This window comes from Sciurus carolinensis, chromosome X (genome assembly GCF_902686445.1).
Source record: "Sciurus carolinensis chromosome X, mSciCar1.2, whole genome shotgun sequence".
NCBI lineage: Eukaryota > Metazoa > Chordata > Mammalia > Rodentia > Sciuridae > Sciurus > Sciurus carolinensis.
This window is the reverse complement of record NC_062232.1, coordinates 5,603,903-5,621,845: the sequence shown is the minus strand read 5'-3', so window position 1 is coordinate 5,621,845 and position 17,943 is coordinate 5,603,903. Positions and strand designations below refer to the sequence as shown.

The window sequence follows — 17,943 nt, the reverse complement described above, 5'->3', positions numbered from 1 at the left end:
AACTTTTGAGAGTTTTTTTTGTTGTTAGTTTTTCGAGTTCTTTATATATCCTGGAGATAAATTCTCTGAGGTGCTGGAAAGATTTTCTCCCATTTTGTAGACTTTCTCTTCATGTTCTTGTTTGTTTCCTTTGCTGTAAAGAATTTTTTAGTTTGAGTCCATCTCCTTTGTTGATTGTAGATTTTACTTATTGCACTTTAGGAGTCTTGCCCTCAACATTTTTCCACTTCTTGAATAGTTTCATGTCCTTAATCTAATTCTGTTGATATTTGTATATGATGAGTAATGAAGGTTTCATTATTCTGTGTATGGATATTCAGAATACACATTTATTTAATTAGCATGTTCGGCTAACCACAGGTTAGACCTCAAAGCAATCTGAATAAATTTAGAAAAAATTTTTGATTTAATTTTACTGATTTTTGTAGACTACAGTTGTATAAAACTAGAAACTAAACAAGTGAAACTTTGGAAATAGTACAAATACATGGAAATTAAAGAATATGCTCCAGAAAGATCTATGATTCAAAGAAAAAAGTAAGAGACATTTTAATAATTTCTGAAAAAAAAGAAAGTAGAAGTAGAATCTACCTTTGTATCATCAAAAGCAGTATACTAAGAAGGAATTTTATGCCCATAAAATACTTACTTAAAAAATGGGGAAAGACTGCATATAGTTCAAAGGTGCATCTCAAGAAACTTGAATATCAAGAACAAAACAAACTGAATCAATAGCAAAAAAAGAAGTAATAAAAAATTGGGCAGGGAATAATGAAGTTTTGATAAAGAAAAATACAAAAAACAATCAAAACAAGAAATTGATCCAAAAGATAGTAAAATTCAACAACATTTAAATCAGCTTAATAAGAAAACCAGATAGACAAACTTAAGTAAATAAAATCCTTAGTGAATTAGGGGAAAATAGCAAATGATATGCAGAATTAGGATCATGAAAGTTTATGGTAAATAATTATACACCCAAAAAAACGGGAAAATCTAGAAGAAATATATAAATACTAGACACATCAGTCTAACCAGTTCAACTTCAGTTGAACCTTAAAGTAATCAGAATCTGGTAGGAACAATAGTGAGTAATAAAATTCAATTAGTGATGAGTCTTCCAGTGGTGAAAATACCAGGCCTAGATGAGTTCCTTGTTCAGTTCTCCAAGCTTTCTAAAGAAGACCACCCGTTCTTCCTGTGATATCTGCAACAAAAAAAGGATGCCCAACTGTAGTTACAGTACTAATATTTAATATAACACTGGGAAGCCTTAGCCTAAGCAATTAGACAAGAGAAAAAATTGAAGGGCATCCAAATTAGGAAGAAGTCGAACCTCAGTCTTATATATACAGAAACCTCAGGATTCCAGTGAACAGTTATAATTGAGCAAAACTGCAGGACAGAATATTAATTTAAAAAGCTAATGGCATCACTCTGCACTAGTGATCAGTTAATTGTAAACAAAATCAAGAAAGCTATTCCTTTAACAGTGGCTCCCATAGATAAATAAATGAAAAATATATATATCTAGAGGTCAGACTAACCAGGGATATTAAAGATCTAGCAGTTGAAAATTGTAAAATTCCAAAGAAAAAAACTGAAAAAGAAATAAATAAAAAGCCACAATGTGCTCATTGGTTAAAAATACTGATGTTGTAAAATGTTCATGATTCTCAAAATCTACAGACCAGTGCACTCCTATCAGAATACCAAGAACATTCTTCATAGTTATTCCAGAGAGAATCACAAAATTCACATGGTACTATAAAGGACCCTGGATGCCAACTCATCACTGAAGAGAACAAACAATGGTGGGGATACATGAGATTTCAAAATATAGTATTGAGCACACTCTGAGTACAAAGTGGTATTTGACCTAAAAGCAGAGAACTTATTATGGAAAAGAGTGGAAAACTCCTACATAAACCAACTTATTTTCAATAAGAGCATTGTTGAAATGACAGTCTCTTTATTGAAGTGTTGAGTGTTGAGTATTGAACAGTGTTGAGTTGTTGTTTTTGCCTCATAATTTTGAAAATTCCATCCTACTTTAAATTCCATCCTGCCCTATAAAGCTTCTGGTGAGAAATCTGCTTCTGGGCATATTGGAATTCTCATATGTTTCTTTTCTTTTTCTGCTTCTGTGACATCCTCTTTGTCTTTGAACTTTACAGTCTGACCATACATTTGTGACTGTCTTTTTTGCCTTGAATTTAATTGACGACATTTGTTCTTCCTCTACTTGGTATTTATAGCATTCTCTAGGTTTGAAATGTTTTCTGCTTTTTTAAAATAGTGTGAACTTACTGCCTGTTGTCTTTCCCTTCTCCTTTTTGGGGGCCTGAACGTGAACTTTTATTTCTTATTTCTTCTTTTATGGTATACTATCAAGTAGCCTATCTTCTAGTTCACGGGCTCTTTTTAAAGCTCAGTCAAATCTTTTATGAATGTTCTTTGTTGCATTTTTTGCTTTCTTGGTTTCTTTTCAACTGCAGGGAATTTATATATGTAAATTATTATTTTATCTCTTAAATGTTTTTCTGATAAATTTCTGAGTTTTTCTGTATTTTTGGTAGTTCTCTGGGCTTCCTTAAAACAGATATTTTGAGTTTTCAGGCAGAACATACATTTCCATCGTTTTAGTCAATCACTAGCATGTTATTTTCTTCATTTGATGATGTCACATTTCCCCAAATCTTCTTGATCCCGTGGTTCATGCATCAACTGCACATTGAAGAAGTGAATATTTATTCTAGCACTTATTAGAGGCCCTTGATATGTACAGCCATCTGGGTGTTCTTTGAATCGAGCCCACAGTAATATCCATAGGTCACTTGCAGTTGGCCTTGTAATGAAGGAATAAATATGGGCAGTTCCCATTTATCTCAGAGAGGTTTAGCAGCCTTGTCCAGAAATTCTGAGCAGACTGTATGTTATGTTATGGCTGTTGGCAGCAGTGTAGTTCTTGAGAGCACCGTGAGTCCAGGATTACCATGTCCAGTTGGAACCAAGTTGGGAATCCTATTGCCTCTATGGCTGGCAGTATTCAAGGCCTGACCATATTCAGCCTGGGAAATATAGCCCCCCATACTCAGTGGGGATGCTGGTTAGGGATTTGTACCTTGAAGACCCAGGGTCTGTTTCTACAGCTGGCCAGAGCCTTCAAAGTAGCACCTTGATTGATTCCAGTGATCCTTCGTAGTCTTGCACAGTCATTATTTGCAGTGCTTCCTCTGGGATGAGACAGGATTGAGCCTCCAGTAAGCATCCCAGAATGGTAGGGAAGATGAATGTTTGCTTCTAGTCCAGCAGAATCTTGCAGTGAAAGAGAATTCTTCCCTTTACTGCTTGGTAGTTGTTTTTCTCAGCCCAATAGGCTAACAGGATCACAAATGCCATTCAAAAGTTCTTGAATGTTGGGTTTGGTAATCTTGCCTTTGAGTAATTGCTGCTTTGATTTGATAATGGTAGTGAAGGAGTGGGTGGGTGGGGCAGTGAAGCCAGAGAACTCTTACGTTGTCATTTTGTCAGATTTTAAATCTTTTTTTAATGTTTGAATTCAGTGGCACAAATATCAGTTTCTTTGATGTGTCCCTTAATATTTAGTAAATCATCATCATTTTCATTTGATTTTGTGTCTCATATCTTAGAAAACTGAGAAGACTTCTCTGATCCATGTATTTTTTCAGAATTCACTGTTAACTCTTCAACTATTTTGTGGTTTCTGTTATTGATTTTCAGTTTTATTTTGTACTTTGCATGATTTATGTTCCTTATCATTTGTTAAAGCTGTTAAAACAATCTAAATTCTGTTCATCTGACAATAACATGGTTAGTTTTTGAGAACTCTTTATCAATGTTTATTTTATAATTATCATTGATATAGCTGGATTTTTTTTTTTACTGCTTTGAATTAGATGTGCCTGTTCTTTTTTCCAGTTTTTATTTTCTTCCACTGTTTTTGTGGTTTGCCTTTTTTTGATCATTTCTTCTTCTTTTTTTTTCTTTTTTTCTTTTTTTTTTTTTTTTTTACTGCTTTGAATTAGCTGTGCTTGTTCTTTTTTCCAGTTCTTATTTTGTCCATTGTTTTTGTGTTTTGCCTTTTTTTGTTTGATAATTTTGCATGATTCCATTTTTTTTCTCCTTTCTTAGCATAACATTTATACCTTAGATTCTTACCCCAGGGTAGTTTCTCTGGAATTTACAATAGACATTTACCATTAATTCAAGTCTATTTTCAGATAACACCATATAACTTCTTGAGTATTGGGAGTACCTTACAACAAGGTATTCATAATTACACTCTTTTCCTTTTTTGTATCATTACTGCTATTCATTCACTGAGGCAAGATATACTGTTGAATGCATGGTAACTATCACTTTGATCCTTTTGAGTTTGAAGTTTCTCTTAAGAACTTTTTTGAACATGTTTTTCAAAGTATACCTTCCAGTGCAAAGTCATTCAATTTTTGTCTGAGAAAGACCTCCCTTCCTCCTTTATTTTCGAAGGATACTTTTTCTGGAATTATAGAATGTTGGTTTTTTCTTCTTATACTACAAAGAATTTCACTTTTCTTTCTTATTGTCTGAATGGCATCTTATCTTACTTTATTGAGACTGTTAAAACACAACATCTTAGAGTAGGTAGTTTGCAAAAAAGAACCTTATTTTTTCATATTTGTGGAATCTGAAATGTCAGATTTGGTGTCTCATGGGGACTTGATTTCCTGTTTCTGAATTGGTACCATTTTCTCTGTTCTCATATAGTGAAATGAATGATAGACTTCTCTTGAGCTTCTTTTGTAAAATACATTAATTTCTTTAAGAAGAACTCTGTCCTCATAATCTAATCACCACCCTATGGTCCCACCTAAAACTGTCACCTTAGTGATTATATTTTATTAAAGAAATTTATGGGGGTGAAGCATAGCACAGATATATTCAGGGTACAGTATTTAAGTTCTCAAGACAAGTCTGTTGTAATTCTTATTTGTATATGTTTCTCTATGTGCGACCTGGGCTTTTTTCCTTTACTTTTCTCAGGATATGTGTGGGTTTTTGTTTGCTTGTTTTGTAGCTTTTTGGTTTTTGTTTGTTTATTTTTGTCTTTAGATTTTCTGCATTTTGCTTTTATTCTTTTGGGATTGAACTCAGGGACACTTAACCACTGAGCCACATCCCCAGCCCTTTTGTATATTTTATTAGAGGCAGGGTCTCACTGAGTTGCTTAGGACCTCGCTGAGTTGCTGAGGCTGGGTTTGAACTCTTGATCCTTCTGCCTCAGCCTGCTAAGCCACTGGGATTACAAGAGTGTACCATCATGCTTGGCAGATTTTCTGCATTTTGAATATAATATTGTAACATGTATTATAGTTGGTAGGGTTCTTTGTCTTCCAAAGAATTAAATCCATGGACACAGGGTGAGAGCAAAGTAACAGGATTTATTAGAGTAATGGGAGGAATGCAAAGCTCTGGAAGAGGAAGGGTGCCAATGAGTGTCTGTTTTCTAGGATTCTTATGGTCTTGATCTGTCCCTAAAGGTGATTGATGGATGAAATTTAGAAAAGGACCAATTACCACTCTCTTTTGTCTTCAAAAAATATGGGGAGAATACTTTTCAAGCCTTTATTAACATCAGCATGGGGTGAGGGTTCCTTAATATAAGAGGAAGTACTTGTTAGAAGATTTTGCTGATTGGCTGTTGCTAGGGTTGGGGTCAGGTAACTAAGGAAGAACTCTTATAGTCAAAACTGTCAGGGTTGTGAGAGGATTTTTTCCAAGCCCAGTGTTTTATAATGGCATGGTCTAATTCCCTTCTTCTCTTCTCCTCTGAAACCCTTTTCCTGACTGACTGTGAGTGGTCTTTCTGTTTCAGTTTGTTTTATGTAAAATTTTGGGTATATAAATCATTGATATTTTTTGATTTTCTGGGATATGTGGTTTGGTGCTATATATATTATATATATTATATATATATATATATATATATATATATATATTTTTTTTTTTTTTTTTTTTTTTTTTTAATTCTCACTAATTACTTCTTCCAAAACATCTGCCTTTTTTCTAATTGTCCTTTTTGGCATTTTGTTACATGTATGCTATTTTCCTCTAATTCTTCTACATTCTGTTTTTCCCCCATCCCATTGCCTTTGTGTTTTAGTTTTGATATTACAAACTTAATGATTGTTTTCTTGGCTCTCATCTGCTGATAATTCCATCAAAGGCAGACTTCATTTTTGTTTCAGTAGTATTTGATTTTTTCTTATAGTTGACATGTTTCTTGGAAAATTATCCATTGTAATTTTGCCTACTTTCTCCATTAACTAATAATAATGATATCCAATTCGCTAACTAATGGATAATAACCATTTTAAATTCCTTTGAAATTGACGAGAATTCTCACATTTCTTATGATGATTACTCTCCTTTCAGTTTTAAAATAACATGTCATAATTTTCCTCTCAAAAAAGTCTTGGAGATTAAGTAGACTTTTAGTTGAAGGTGTTCTCTTCATTTAAACATAGTTGGTCTGGTTACTGCATACCACAGTTGTTAATGTCATAGCTAAATTTTGTTTTTATTTCCCTTTTCACATTTGTTTCCCTAGAGATGGCTTCTTAAATAAGTTCTGAATCAAGTAGTTCTTTTCCTTTTATTTCTGTGATATAGTATAGGGTTTGGTATAGATGAGATTGTAGAGGGAATGTTTTCTAGTTCTCTTATCATGTCTTGGTGTTTTAGTGATCTTGGGTTTTTCCTTCAGAAGTGTTGCTCTCACTGCTCATTGTGCTCTCCCACTCCCAGTTATATGAGGCTAGAAGACAGTAGATGCCTGGAGTTGAGTATTTCTTTTCTGTCGTGTAAATTCTATTAGTTGGCTAAGCGCTAATAAAAAAGATTAATAGTAAAATCCTGTTTTTACTTCTCTTGAAGCTTAACTTCTTTTAAAAAAATATTTTGTAGTTGTAGACAGCATGATTTTATTTTGTTTGGACAGCATGTCTTTATTTTATTTGCTTATTTTTTTAAGTGGTGCTGAGGATTGAATTCAGAACCTCACATACACTAGGCAATCACTCGGCCACTGAGCTCCAGCTCCAGCCTGAAGCATAGCTTTGTAAGACCAGAATGTGTTGGGGGTATTTCCACATCGTCACTTTACCTAATCTCCTACTGGAAACAATAGAAGATTATTTTATATTATTTAAGATCCTATTAGGGCTTTCTGGAAGGGAAATTCACAAAATTCAAGGAGTTTGTAAGCTTGGTTCCCTGAAGTCCATCAGGCCAAGTATGGCTATTTACTCCAGAAATTAAATGTGAAAAGTAGTGAAATAGAAAAGGAATTTATTCAGTAGAGGTATATTGGAAAACATCATTGGTGTCCTGGCATCCTCTGCTGTTTCCAGTGAGTTAACAAGAGGATTTAGGTTAAATACTGGAAGGAACAAATTAAACTCAGAGCTTGAGTTGTGTATCGTCAAGTAGTTTTGGTCAAATATGGTATGGGTGATCATTATCAGTGATAATGGTTGTTTTATTGATCACACATCAGTTTTTTCTGTAATATTTCTTGACTAAAAAAGAGAAATAGAGAAAAGAACAAGTTAGAGAAAGGCAAGATTAGAGTTGGTTTCTTCCACTTTAGAGTAGTGATTGAGTACTTCATCATACACTCCAGTGGTCTTTAGTAGGAAATTGTCTTTCCACAATTCCTTCATATAGAATTAACATTCCCATTCCAAAAGGGAGGAATAGAGACATAGAAAGAAAGAACAAAAACAAGAACAAAACTTGGAAGGGCACATATTAAATTACTGTGTTCTGTGTCCAGAATCTAGGACATACAGGTGTGATATGAGCACCAAAGATATTGAACAGCCCCATTCCTTGTAGCCCACATACTCTTTGACTGGTCTCCTGGCTTGCCTGTAGCTTCCCTTGGCAGATGTTCCACATTTTGTGGCTTCTACCTTTCTGAGATCTGCAGTGTGGCTTTGACCAACTCTTGAAACCTCAGAGGTATGCATCGCCTACCAAAGAGGAACTCTAACACTACCACACAGTGCTTTTCTTTTGGAATTTTAGTAGACATTTACATGACTTAATAACTCTTGCTTTCTCTGTGCCATTATCATGTTGATAGCATCAGTTTCTACCACTCACATGACCTATATTTGAGCCTGCTTGGAACCACTTTCATTTTTTGTTTTTCTTTAAAAGTTTTATTCAGGTACAGATTTAGTTATAGTTAAATTAATGTATATAATTTAATGTTTTTATAAATGTATATTCCTATGTTTTTAACATCTGAGTTCTGTTTTACTGTACTTATATACCCCCCAGCCCCAGTTTCTTTATGGTCATTTGTTACCCACCTTCTACCCTGAGGTTTAGACACCCTAATCACTTTCTGTCTTTATTACAACTTTACTTTTATAAATATTTAATATCAAAAGATATTATTATTATAAGTATTTTTATATTTGACTTTATTCACTTCATATATTTTTTTGAGATTTAAATTTGTGGTTCTATTGTATACATTTTAAATTTTTTATTGCTGAGAATTGTTTCAGTATATAAGTATTATCTTAATTGATTTATAATCAGATTTTTTCCTAGTTGGGTTATTATAAACTTTATAGGTAGTGATGCTATGACTATTAGTTTAAAACTGTTTCTGGGAATATTTGGTTTCATCTCTCTATCAAGAAGTGTAAATTACTCTGTTTTGTGGTAAAGATTTGTTTTAATTAACTTTTTAGTCTTACTCTAAGGTGCTGAACCATTTTTATGTTCCTCTTAGCAGCTTATGAAGTTGTATTACCTTTCCCTCTCTTTCTCTCTCTCTCTCTCTCTCTCTCTATCCCCCCCTCCCTCTCTCCCCCGCTCCTCCCCCTCCCACTTTTTTTTTGGTACCAGGGATTGAACCCATGTCACTTACCTTCTGAACTACATCCCCAAGCTCTTTTTCTTATATTTTATTTAGAGGCAGGGTCGTGCTGAGTTGCTTAAGGCCTTGCTAAATTGCTGGGTTAGCTCTGAACTTGAAATCCTCTTGCCTCAGCCTCCCAAGCTGCTGGGATTACAGGTGTATACCTGCACCACCACACGCAACTCTCTTTCTCTTTTTTTTTTTAAACTGGCTTTCCCTGTTTGATTTTTCTGTTTCTTCTGATCAGTGTTATTGCTTTCCTTGTAATTATTTTGGTTTGATATCTCCTTCCTGTCTTCTTAAGATGATAACTTACTTTGGTGGTATTAGACCTTTCTTTCACAACTCGAATGTTAAAAGCTATAAATAACCTTTAAATATTACTTTAAGTGTAAATTATTACTTTAAGTGTAAATTTTGATATGACCTTTTTTTTAATCTTTCAAGTTATTTTCTAATTTTTTAAAAAATCGTTAATTTGACTCATGTAATTGTTAGAGACCTATAATTTATTTTGTAAATACTTGGTTATTTATTAGATTTTTATGTCAGTTATTTAATGTAAACCCATTTTGTTTAGGACTATCCTTTGAATAATCTGATTTCTCTGATGCTTTTGAGACTCCTATTCTAACCAATGTGAATGATGCCATTTCATGGGAATTTCTAAAGAATTTAGATTTTGCCAGTGTCACATGGAGTGTTTTATATACAACAGGTTAAAATAGTTGATACTATTGCTGAAGTCTTTTATTTGTGTTTCTTGACTGTCTGCTTTACCAACAACTGACAATAAACTATTGAAGTTTCCAGCTATTAATATTGAATTATGTAATTGTCTTTCACATTTGTTAGGGTTCTCTTCATATACTTTGAGGTCTGTTATTTAGTACTTTTTTTTGAAATTACATGATGCTGACTTTTACCATTGTGAAGTTTTACTCTTTTTCATTAGTTGATTTTTTATTTAATGTGTTCTTTATACTAGTATCTCCTTTCCAACTTCTTCCATTACTGTTTGCATTATGATCATTCATCATTTCTTTGCTTTAAACTTTTCTACATCTTTGAAGGAAAAGGATATATTATGTACAGCATGTTGAGTCATACACTGCATAATATTTCAGTCATATGAGATGCATAGAAGATGTTAATCATATATTGTCTAGTGATATAGCCATTACAGCTTGTGCAAACGCACTTCGTTGATATTCACCCACAAAATTGTCTGTGAACTAATTTCTCAGACATATCCCCATTGTTATGCAACTCATGATTATTGTGGTTGGTTTTGGTCTTTTTATCCAGCCTAACAATCTCTGCCCTTTGAGAAAAATACAGTCTGTTTGTATTTAATATAAGATGGTTTAATTTCCACTGCTGCTTCACCCTTTTCTTTTTTTCTTTTTTTGTTTTTGTTTTTGTTCTTTCTTCCCTACTGTGTGTGCATGTGTATTAAGTGTTTTTTGCATAAAATATGAATTTGATAAGAGTATCGTAATTGCTTTATATATTCTTGTCTTAAAAACAAGACGTGCATATATTGAAATTTTTTTTCTATTTCTAGCATTTAAAATATTTGCATTGCTATTCATTCCTTCTTGTAGACTAACTTATTATCTGATCTACATGATTTTTGTTAGTATTTTCTTAGTGTACATCTATACTCCTAAGTACTTTTTTAGGAATGTCTTTGTTTCAGGTTTGTTTTTGAGGTACTATTTACTTGACATAGAATTCTTACCAGTTTGTTTATTTGGCATTTTTGACTATGTCATTCTTCCTAAATTGAAGTTTGTTTAATGAATCATTTCACTTTTCTCTCTAAAGTAATAAGTCATTTTCCTGTTTTGGATTGTCTGTATTGTAGTGTTAGCAATTTGATTGTGATGACTGTGTCGTAGTTTTTTTATATTTATTCCATTGGAGGTTTAACAAACTTCCTTTTGTGATAAGGTTTTTTATCAAATGAAAATTGTTGTTCCTGAATTTCTTTAAATATATATATTTTTGAGACTCTCTTTGCATATTTGGCAAATTTGAAGGGAAGTTAGGCATTTAAATATAGTATATCCTTTTTATACTTTTGGAACTGTTTTCATTCTGTTTAAATGACTTAACTTGCATTATTTCCTGAAGTGATATAGACTCTGTCTTTTGCTTTTATTCTTCATACTAATTTTTAGCTTAGTAACTTAGGATTCTTCTTTTTTCACAAAATTCAGAGGTCAGCTAATTATTAGGGCCAAATTCATGTCCATAGATCGTAGGTTTCTGTCATGTGACTATTGATCTTTGGGTGAGTTAAGGAACACTTTCAAACTTGTAATCAGGTTCTCCAGTTTCCCTTTGCTTTCATCACACAGTGAACTACAGCTATAAGAATTTACAATTCAGAAAGCTTTGATCTGCAGCAGAAGTAATAAAATTGTTTTTCACCTATTTTCTGATAGTTTATGAGTAAATTTTGATAATTAGTAAATTTTTGAATTATTAAAAGTACTTAAGAATTTTATCTAAATTATTGCTTAGATTATTCTTTTGCTTCCTTAAACATTTGACATTTTGTGTCATTTTTCATGAGTCCAAAATTTAAAATAATGTATATATGTATTTGTATATTTCCATTGTGTGTGTGTGTGTGTATGTGTATGTATGTGTGTGTATATATATATATATATACATATATATATAACATTTCTGATTAGAAACATTCTGTTATTTCAGGGTCTTTACAGTTTTACAACTTGATTTCAGAGTCATACCAGCAAACTTTAGAGGCTTGAAAGTCACTTCAGTGTATAAGTAAACTTGTGACTTTAATTTTTTTAAATTAGAGCTTGTTTCTGACAAATTTCATTTCACATTGAACAAAAATACTTTTACCTTGCTACTAAATAAATCCCAAAGCAGAAAGCAATCATTTAAATATGTTCTCTGGCCTTCCTAAGGCTCCACGAAAATATTGGTATTGAAAGTTAAATAATATGTAATTATGATTTTATCCCAGAAAAGGTAATAGTTTTATATATCAATAGTAGGTTATTTTCAGAAATTATTAAACTATTGTTTTAGTATTTCCTTAATTATAAGTGTACCTGAGAAATTAATTTATTAATTATTTTGTTGTTAAGTCATTTAAATGAGAGTCATTATAAAGCAATTTGCAACATCAGGCAAACTTCAGTCCATGAAATAACTTTTCATCTGAAACTTAATATTATTATCTATGATAGGTTGCACTTTTACTTTCTTTTTTTTTTTGCGGTACTGGGGATTGAACCCAAGGGCCTTGTGCTTGCAAGGCAAGCACTCTACCAACTGAGCTATCACCCCAGCCCAGATTGCACTTTTTAAATTACTGAACAATTTTAATATATTCTCCTACTTTGTGAATTTGGGAAAAGGATTATTATCAGATCTTCATCTGGGGACATTGCCATTTAAAATGTCTTTGCCTTTGTGGGTGATTTGAAGGTAGAAATTCAAGTAAGTTATTACTAAAATATTCTTAGAGTTAGTATTTTTGCTTTTGAGAATTATTGCTGTACGTGCATTACAACTTTACTGATAATTTTTAAAGTTCAATAAATACTTTCAAATAAACCTACTATAAATCAGTGGATTGATTTATTTTTTATGTTCATGGCTTGGTGCATGGCCATATGTAACTGTCTTTTAAATATAAATTGAGGCATATTTTTCTTGAGATGAAAATACATATGTCAAGATGGAACCATTTAAAGTTGTCAAGTTTTCTGTGAGAAAAATTTCTAATAAATTAAATTAAGCAGCCCGATTAGATCATTTACTATAAAATACTAATCACTTAAAGTTGTTGATTATGGATCAAATTATTGATTGAGGATTTGGTTTTAAATTTGTTCCACATTTAGTTATTTTTGGTGACTCTGTTTTTACTTAAATTTTAATCTTCAGTGTTGTTCTTTATATGTATTTTGAGCTTGTATAATATAACATTTAAACCAATTTTACTTCTTTCCTTTTTTTTTTTTTTTTTTTTTTTTTTTTTTTTTTTTTTTTTAGGGGCTTCATAAAGGTCAGAGTTCACATTTGGCAGGACCTAATGATGAACAACCTCTCTTTCCCACTGGGTCTACTCAGTATCTCCAGGCAGCTTGTACTAGTAGTCAGAATCAAAATGGACATCATACTCTGCCTAGAAATTCAGTACCACAGGGGGATGCTCTCAATCACCTCTCCTCTTATATTGCTACCTCAGGTGGACAAAAAGGTATTACCTTTACCAAAGAGAGCAAGCCTTCAAGAAATAGATCCTTGGGGTCTGAATCAAGCAGGCATTCTGGAAATACATCTAATAGCTGTGCTGGTATCAAGGAACTTCCTAATCATGTCCATCAGGTGACGACAGTTGCTATTTCCAGTCTTAACCATGGAGAGTCTGTGTCACCAAATTTAATAATTGCGGACAATCCTCAGCTTTCTGCCTTGTTAATTGGAAAAGCCAATGACAATGTGGACACTGGAACCTGTGGAAAAGTCAATAATACTCATCCAGTTATTCATACAAAGACTGATAATTCTGTTGCTTCTTCACCTTCTTCAGTCATTTCCACAGCTACACCGTCTCCAAAGTCTACTGAGCCGACAAGCACACACAGTGTTGCCAGCCTTAATAGTCCTCACAGTGGGTTACACACAATTAATGGAGAAGGGCTAGAGAACTCACAGAGCTCTACAAAAGTAGATCTGCCTGTAGTTAACCACAAATCTAGTCCTCAGATCATACCATCAATGTCTGTATCCATATACTCCAGTTCAACAGAAGTTCTAAAGGCATGCAGGTTAGTGTGGGAAAGTTTATCAAAAAGTGGAAATGGGTGACTGTTGGCCAGCTCAAAAGTCTTGAAACTTGAAATGGTGATTTTTAACTTAAAAAAAAAAAAGAAGATAGAATTTTGTTCTTTAAAAGTACAGCAAAAGACCATAGTTACATATCTAAAATAATTTCATAAGGAGTGTCGTTATGTTTGAAAGTTACTTTACCAGGTGTAAGAAGCATTTTTTTTTATAAAATATTACCTGAGAGATTAAGTCTTTGTTTAGTATTACTGACTTTTATTATTATTAAAGTTGTCAGTTTCAGTGTGATTGACCTTTTTCTGAGGATTAAAGTAATAACTTTTAAAAGGGGATAGGGAAGAGGGAAAGTTCAATTCTGAAAACTGGGGATAAAATTATTCTGAGACCTAGAAACGAGATTGTAAATGACACTTATTTGATGAGTTTATCTAGATAGTATCTTTCATTCTATACTAAACAACAAGGAAATGTGAAAGAAAATTGAAGTAAACTACTTTAAAACAAACATTTAAAAAGCATTTTTACATATTTATAGATTTCTGCAATAAGCAAATTACTGAGTCCAGAAGCTATTCGAATAAAGTAAACTTGGTCTTTCTCATACCTACTTTTTCTGCTGCTTCATTGTTCCTCCATAATGGACTTGTGTAGTAAGGTTTAATTATCTCTCTTGAACAATATGGGGACATACACATTCCGAAGGTAATCGTTTTTGTTGTCTGCAAGTCTATTAACTTGCATTAGACTTGAATAACATATGTTTTAAGAGGAAATAAACCTTGCATTTCTACCTTTTTCTACCTTGTATATTTAATTACATAAATTCCTTCTTTGTGATTTGCCCTAATAGGAATTATTAGATGTGATTTTTTTGCACCATTTATGCAGAGAATCCTTTTATTTGTATATTTCCAGTCAGTTTTCTTTTGTAATGGGGTCTGCTTTATGGTGTCAAAGGTGGTTTCAAACTCCTGAGTTCAAGTAATCTCTCAACCTCAGTATTCTTAGTTGGGTGAGACTGTTGGTGCATGCTGCAATTTTTATTTTTAATCATTTATTTTAAATCTGTTGTTTAATATATCTTGGTAACAGTAGAGAAGTGTATTTCTTTTAAGATTTAAAATTGTAATTTTAACATTCAACTGATAGAATCAGTTTATAGGTTCCTTGTTCCTGTTATCTTTTTCTTTTCTTTTGAAACAGTCTCTACATTTTCCCATTCCTTTGCTTTCCCGTAAAAGTAAATTCATTTCTAAAATTCTGTTATTGAACTGTAGAAACAGAGTTCTAAAGTCTTATTTCCTAAGCTCGATGTTCATATTGAGGATGTGAAATAACTTTTAGTTCAACAATAAATTAGCTTGAGCTGAAGTTGTGGCACAGTGGTAGATCACTTGCCTAGCATGTGTGATACCCTGGATTTGATCCTCAGTACCACATATAAATAATAAAGGTTCATCAATAACAACAAAAAAATTTTAAAATAAATAAATTAGCTCAAGAAACTTTTCTAGTACAATTAAATACTTAACTCATATCTTGAGATAGCTTAAAATAATATTTATTAGTCAAGTGTCAAACAGTTATTGGGTGACGGTTGTAGAAACATTAGAGGTGGATGTACACAGACTAAGATGGCCATGACTTCACTGGGAAGTATAATTCAGTATGTAGTTTATTGACTGAAATGCATGATTTTATAAATAACTTTTCCTTCTTGCTAATGAGGTTATATAATGATATTTTGTTTAAAATGTAAAGAGTAACTGATATATAATTCAGCATTGAAGGCAATTAAACTGTCCTAGTGAGGATACTTGAATTGTCTGGTAAGCCATATATTTCCTGTTTATTAAAAGTTATTGGAATGTGTAAATTAAGATCAATCTTTATTTTTTTTAAAGCTTAAAATATGTCAGATCTAATAACTCTTAATATAAGATTTTAATGCTCTGTGGAGAATTACTGAAAACTCCAGATATAAAATTTATCTCTAAAAATGTTGGCTTAGTGCATCTCTGCACTTTTTTAGAGAAGTCAATTTTAAACCTAATTCATAACTTTAAATCCATCATAAATTCTTTGTTGTGTTAAGAAATGTATATATTATGGACTATTTAATATATTTCAAAAGTCTGAATATATTGCATTTCAAGTTCTACTTTTCATAAGCCCAATTTCATTGGGCTTATAAGAATTTTCCTGTGCAGAAGAATATAGCAGGGATAAATTTTTTTCAGATTTTTATTGTTCTATAAACTGAAATTACTTTGGAAGCAAATGTAGTTAGTGATTCATTTTTTACTTTCCAAAATAAAGATTTATTCTTTTCTGAAATCATAATATTCTAAAGTTCTTTTTCCTTTGGTATTTAACCATGTTGATTCTTCTAAAATTTTAATTAGGTAAGACAGCTTGAATCATTTGAAAGACTTGTTTTCTGAATTTACTAAAATGTTAAGGATTTAGGGACTGTGGTTTGTAGCTCAGTACTAGAGCACTTGCCTAGCATGTGTAAGACAGTGGGTTCAATCCTTAGCACCACATTAAAAACTAAAATAAAATAAATACATAAATAAGTAAAATAAAGGTATTGTGCCCATCTACAACTAAAAATCAAATTTAAAAAAATGTTAAGGATTTTGAAATATTATCCTAACTCCTTTTTACCTTAAAAAGAATTTGAGTTTGATAGTAAATCTTACCACATTTTATGAATTTGTTGTATTATAAGTGTGATACTTTTCAATAGTGGAAAAAATTACTCAGATGCTATTAAGTAATAACCAGATATAATATGAAAATAAGTAGCATATTTTAAAATCTTATTAAAATTTGTGAATTTTGGAATCTTGCTGAACATATTAGCCAACTAATACATAGAAAATAAGTTTTGAAAAGAAAGAGCTAATGAATTGCTGAGTTTGGAAGTTGTCACAAAGATATTTTGGAAATAATTAGTAAGGTGTGATTTTAAAAATTGTGTTATTTTTACTGATATCTAAACCTTCTTTTGGTCAAGTATTTTAATATTTAATGGAGAAAATTTAAGGGTACAGTGTTTTAGAAAATTAGAGTTCGTATCTATTCTTAAGGTAATAAAATAAATTAGAAATTATGTACAATAAAAGATTTTGTCAGTGAGTCTTGTCATGTATATAGTACATTTTAATTAAAAATGACACAAGGACTAAAAGTGGATATTTTGTTTAGTTTAATGATATAAGGAATCAAAGTGAATATCTACTGAAATTGACACCATTCTATTTTTAGTTGAATCAACCTGCCTCAGAATGCTTGTGTTTTTATAAATGCCTTATACCTAACAATGCAGGTTTTTTCTATTTTCAAAATAAGAATATTACTGATTTGTTTCTTCTGCCTTTTTTTTTTTTTTTTTTTTTTTAAGGAACCTAGGTAAAAATGGCTTGTCTAATAGTCACATTTTGTTGGATAAATGTCCACCTCCACGACCACCAGCTTCACCATACCCTCCCTTACCAAAAGAGAAGTTGAATCCACCCACACCTAGTATTTATGTGAGTCTCAGTTGATTAATTAGAAATAAATCAAGTGTGTGAACTAACTTGTCTGCCTTTAGAAGATGATATATTTTAAAATCAATTCAGATGTCCATTAGGAAATATTAAATTTACTCTCACAGATTGAATATTTCAAAAATATATTTATTTTCCAAGGGATGATAAATAAGTGTTCTTCATCTACGTATGGCCTACCTCTTTTTTTTTTCCTTGCTAAATAAAGTTTTATTGGAACACCCTCCTTGATGTGTTTACATTCTGTTCTTAAGTGTTAAATAGTCCATAAAGTAAAAAAATATTTATTTTTTATTCTCTGGAAAAGAAGTTTGTGATCAATTATTATTATCAGTATTTTGTGAAGAAGAGTTTTTTTAATCTATTTCCAGATGTTATCTGGGATTTTGAGAACAGTCAAAGATAGTTGTTCCAGTTTTAGCATTTAGTAAACAAGTTTTTAATTCTTCATTTCACATCTTGCTTAAAAATTCATTGTTTATTCCTTTTTAATCAAAGAATTTTTTCTACTTCCAAAAAAGATAGTTGAGAATAAAAATAAGTATATGTTATTAAAAAGTTTACAATGAAAATAAATAGGTATTTTAAATTTTGAAT

The 17,943-nt window shown here is 31.7% G+C and overlaps 1 protein-coding gene across 9 annotated transcripts in view; it reads left to right on the top strand.

The window, feature by feature from the left end:
* The window catches only part of LOC124972020 (lysine-specific demethylase 6A), a 220,392-nt gene that overhangs the window by 158,175 nt on the left and 44,274 nt on the right, over positions 1-17,943 (top strand). For all 9 annotated transcript variants that reach the window (XM_047536093.1, XM_047536094.1, XM_047536095.1 and 6 more), the window contains 2 exons: positions 12,992-13,770; positions 17,199-17,328. In XM_047536093.1, coding sequence (XP_047392049.1) covers positions 12,992-13,770; positions 17,199-17,328 — 909 coding nt within the window. The remainder of the gene's footprint in view (positions 1-12,991; positions 13,771-17,198; positions 17,329-17,943) is intronic.